The following is a 4,715-nucleotide window of genomic DNA, read 5'->3' as shown; positions in this document are numbered from 1 at the left end:
CGATGACACGCAGAGAGTATCTCAAAGCTACCAATCTTCAGTCATAAGATCTATATGCGACGTTTCCTTTGTTCAATGTTCTGCCTACTTTTTTGCATCGCATCCCCGCAAAATTTACAATGGATCTAATTAATAAAGACGCAGCAAACAACAACCACCCATCTGCGACACATAAAATTGATATGAATTCGCACGATATCTGATTTATAAAAAAATTAATAGCTTGGAGCTTGGAACGATGTGGGGCAACAAATGATGTATAATACATAATAACAATCGAGAAATTGCTGAAACTGAGGAGCTCATCTTATTTCTTTGAGTGCAGGACAGAATAAAATAAATCATAAACGACTAAGTATATCAGTAAAAGTAATCCATCGTTTTTGTCAGCACAGAGTAAAAAAAAGTATAAATATTAACTAGTATAAACATAAATATTATAGAAAAGATCGATATTTGTCAGTAGTAGAAGTCGTCGCTGCAGTCAGACGAATCGGGCATTTTCGTCTCCGCTTCGGTTCAGTTATGAATGAGCGCGATACGCGAGTCGCCGGTCGCGGCGTTTTTCCGAAACGAATACGAGCAAATACACGAGATAAGTACACGTGGTGATGAATGCGTCCATTTGTCTGTCGTACGCGCGGTGACGCCGATGCCGCGTAGTTCCTTAAATTCGTAGATGAACCAGAGGATGCTGATATGCAGTCGAGAAATTGTCTTCAGTTAACATTGGCGATACTCAAGCCGCACGTCGTCAAAGCTCCGTTTGCTCTTCAGGTGCGACCCTAACCTAACCTCACTCTCACGGAGCAAAATGCTCCGGTTAGGCTCCGTAGAATAACGGCGAGCGTTACGACCCGCGATTAGCGTCGAGGGAACGAGATTTGGGAGAAATTTAATGACTAAAGTTCGCACTGATTTTTCAGAAGATTCGCGATTTAATAATCGACAATAATTTCAAAGTTGTCAGATCGCGCAGGGCGACGATATCACGCGAGGAGGCCGAACTGTTTTACAAGGAGCACAGGAACAAGTTCTTCTACAACCGTCTCTTGACTTTCATGTGCAGCGGTCCATCCGACGTTCACATTCTGACCCGTCACAATGCTGTCGCTAAGTGGCGACAGCTGATGGGCCCCACCAAGGTCTATCAAGCGCAATACAATGCACAGGATACTATCAGAGGAATGTTTGGCCTGTCGGATACTAGAAATGCCACTCACGGATCTGGTAATCACCCACAATATCGAATATATTCATATAGAAGGAATGCAGAACCTTGTATTTAAAAAGAAAGACATTAATGTTATTCGCTCTAGATTCGACAGAATCCGCAGAAAGGGAGATAATGATATTTTTTAAAGACTTTAATATAAAAAAGTGGTACAACAATGAAGAGGTGTTTTATAACTTGGGAAGATTGCATTTCGATCCAACGTCCTTTGTGCACACCATTGACAGGACTTACGTACAAAATGAACGCGTTACAAAATAATTATGTACGAGTTAATTTAATTTATTAAATAAAATATTTATTATATTTTTAATAGGAGACAATCCTATCTACACAATTGCTAGCCAAATCCAGACTTGTATGAAAATAGTTCACTGTATTTTTCTCTGTATATTTTCTAGAATTCTTTTTAAAATGCCAAACATGCGTCAATCAGATTAAACTAGTCAATTTTTCATGTGTATACGACTGATGAGAAATATGTACAATTAGTTTTAGCCATTTTGCAATAACAAAATACGATCACGTTTGTCACATTGGATTCTCAAAACACTAAAATCTGTTCTATTTATGTCTATTTCTACCAACATAGATAAACTTTAATCTCGGTTTAACTTAGTTTTTATCTCTTTCTAATTTTCAAAACTAGAAAAAGATAAAAAATAAATTAAACCGAGATTAAAGTTAATCTATATTGGTAGAAATAGACATTAGCTGAACTTCTTGGACAGTTCATTTTTTCTCATTTTCTCGCCAACGTGAAACGAAAAAGAGGAAAGATGAATTGTATAAGAAGTTAAGCTAAAACGCGAACAGGCCTAATGTATGACATTTTGGATTGAAACACGGACGGACAATCAATATTTCTAAACGTACACATTGCGTTCTAGTCGAAGCAACACAATTTATGCATTTATTTTCACGTAAACTTTTGGACGTGAAAACACTTTAATCCCTTCTTCCAGTTTATTCAGTTGCTTCTCTATCTCAATCTTACGCCTCTGTGCTCTGAGAGTATCCGTTTTTATAGGCATCATATTTAATTCGTTGACATAATCTTGATAATCTGCATTCCAGAAACACAATCCAATGAATTTAAATAATCAAATATTAATATTTGAGGCTATTGTTAAATTTTATTAGACAACAGATACGTACTTTTTTTTAATAATCGTAGCGTCTCCTTGCGTTCGTGATCAGGTAAGGGCACGTGACCCTCTGGACAGTCAGAATGCAATGCTTCCGCCTTGGCCTTTTGTTCCTTTTCTTGTGCTTCTTTTCTATCTCGAAGGTATCTATTCAAAAAATTGTTAGAAAAAAGAAAATTAAATAAATTCACCTTCCGATTTAATAATTTTTACATCAATCTAATTACTATCTAATTTTCTATTATAGTATATTGCACTATACTATATTTTCTATATTTTATTTTATTTGTAATTACATATATAAAAATCTGAAGATTCCTCGGGTCTTATAGTATAACTAACAAATTATAAGTAAAATATTTCAAGAAAATATACTAGAATATAAAAAAAGTCGATAGAAAAATAGGAAAGATAATAGAAAGAATGAATTTAAAGTCAGAAAAGAAAAGTAACGTACTTAGGTACAACTCCCTTGCGATAATTCGGAGGTGGCACACCATTATGAAGTTGCGTCATCAACTTATTAGCAACAGAAGTACGTTCTTTATTTAATTTGATAAAATCGATCTCCTCTTTAGATGTCGGCGACACGGATTTTCGTAAATCGATTTTCTGCAAATCTTCGGGACCATGCATATCGCCTCTGTCTGTAGGAGAATCAGATTGTTTCCTCGAAGTCTTCTCCTCTTGCTTATTTAAATCACCATTATTCGCTGTTTCATGCCTTGTAATGTTCTTTGATGGATACCTATTGACAAAAATCAGTCAAGAAAGAAATGGTTCATAGATAAAATCTTATTTGTTAATTAATTCTATTGTTAACATTATTAAATTAAGAAATTAAATAATACTACTAGTAATTAAATTATAGAAGATTAATCAATTAAATTTGTTTAAAGTAAAAAGTAAACGCTATAATTATATAAAAAAAGCAAAACTCTTAAATCAAAGAAAAAATAAGCACATAGAAATTAATCAAAAGTGTCGAGGTCGAGAATTATATGTCTAAGATCTTTTTTATTTTTTAGCATTAAATCTATATATGTTTCAAATACACTTACCGAATAACACCTTCAGAATATATACTTTCCAATTGATCTGTATCTAAAGTCTGAATCCCTTGACTTTTGTACTTAACGGTGCTTCGTGCATCTAAACCATTTGCAGCATTATCGAACTTGTGCACATTTGGTTCGGATAAAATCTTTGGTTGTAATTTCTGCTGACTCTTATGTTTGCCAGTTCTCTTTTGTCTGCCTGATATGTTATTATTCATTCCTGGTCCAACAACCTTTTTAGTAGGAGTAGTTTGCCTTTTATCACACTCAAATACGTTGGTCCCATTTTGAGCTTGTTCGTCAATTTCTACTTTGTCAGTTGACACTCGATCAATATTATAACTCTCATGTTTCTTCTTGTCTCGGAAGCTAGTGACCACCTTTGCGGGTACATTCTGATACTTGTCTGTACTTTTATGATGCTTGTGTAATTGTAACTTTTGTAGCTCTTCCACCTCCTTGCTCGCGTGGAAGCATTGTTCCATTCGCCGGAGGTTTTTCACGTTTTCCTGAATAAAATTCTTCCTTCTGACTGGCTCTAGTAACAACAAAGTAAAATATTCAGTATTTTATTAATTATTTTCTCGTGCATCCAAATTTTAACTATTATTTTTTGTAATATTTTATGAAATAAATTCTATTTCTGTGAACTTTTCTGAACGATTGTTCAATAAAATATTTAAATGATATTACTTACTGGGATCGGGGAAAATGCCCTTTAACGTCGTCACTTTCATCTTCCCGACAAGAAACGGCATCTGCCAATATTGTGACTCTGCTACATTTATAATTTACATTTCGGAAAAAAGGCAACGTTTTGGGACATCCGATTGATGTCTCTTTACCGCATAATTTTCGTTTCGCGCACACGTCGCTTTCCTGCCGTGTCCTGCCGTTACCACATAAACAATTTTGTTTACATACCGGATAGTAGCTGCATATAACCCTGATCTGTCAAGCACACTAGTATCGCCAACATCCAGTGTAGAACAGAGTTCATTCAGAACAATGTAGAGGTCAGTCACGAAACACTTTTTATCAACAGACGGTCATAGGAGATGTTCGGTAAATCAGTTTTCCTAGCTTTAGCTAAATTTTTTTACGTTTGTAAATATTCTTTCTTTTTGCTATAAATTTTTTTTACTATAAACCATCAGTGTCCATACAATTTTTTATACAAAGTTTGATACAATAAAATGTTATTGATATATAACTAAGAAAACAATAATATACAGATTGGACCAAAATACGTGATAGAACCTATAATAAGGTTCA

The 4,715-nt window shown here is 34.6% G+C and overlaps 2 protein-coding genes across 3 annotated transcripts; one reads left to right on the top strand and one right to left on the bottom strand.

Moving 5' to 3' along the window:
• Window positions 1–547: 547 nt before the first annotated feature.
• Window positions 548–1,613, top strand: LOC112457096 (nucleoside diphosphate kinase 6). 2 transcript variants are annotated; one of them, XM_025019983.1, is made up of 3 exons: window positions 548–777; window positions 930–1,230; window positions 1,320–1,613. In XM_025019983.1, exons 1-3 carry the CDS (start codon window positions 700–702, stop codon window positions 1,493–1,495), a joined length of 555 nt encoding a protein of 184 aa, XP_024875751.1. In that variant the 5' UTR covers window positions 548–699; the 3' UTR covers window positions 1,496–1,613. The 2 variants fall into 2 exon arrangements, with proteins under 2 accessions (XP_024875751.1, XP_024875750.1); XM_025019982.1 differs by having other exon boundaries at window positions 927–1,230.
• Window positions 1,614–1,940: 327 nt separating this feature from the next.
• On the bottom strand, window positions 1,941–4,512 carry LOC112457095. Its single transcript, XM_025019981.1, has 5 exons — window positions 4,138–4,512; window positions 3,444–3,978; window positions 2,840–3,130; window positions 2,393–2,529; window positions 1,941–2,300 (listed from the first exon to the last, which is right to left on the bottom strand). Exons 1-5 carry the CDS (start codon window positions 4,196–4,198, stop codon window positions 2,140–2,142), a joined length of 1,185 nt encoding a protein of 394 aa, XP_024875749.1. The 5' UTR covers window positions 4,199–4,512; the 3' UTR covers window positions 1,941–2,139.
• Window positions 4,513–4,715: the final 203 nt, after the last annotated feature.

Source organism: Temnothorax curvispinosus, unplaced genomic scaffold (assembly GCF_003070985.1).
Source record: "Temnothorax curvispinosus isolate PA1 unplaced genomic scaffold, ASM307098v1 QBEX01007504.1, whole genome shotgun sequence".
Classification (NCBI taxonomy): domain Eukaryota; kingdom Metazoa; phylum Arthropoda; class Insecta; order Hymenoptera; family Formicidae; genus Temnothorax; species Temnothorax curvispinosus.
This window is presented reverse-complemented; position numbering and strand designations above follow the sequence as displayed.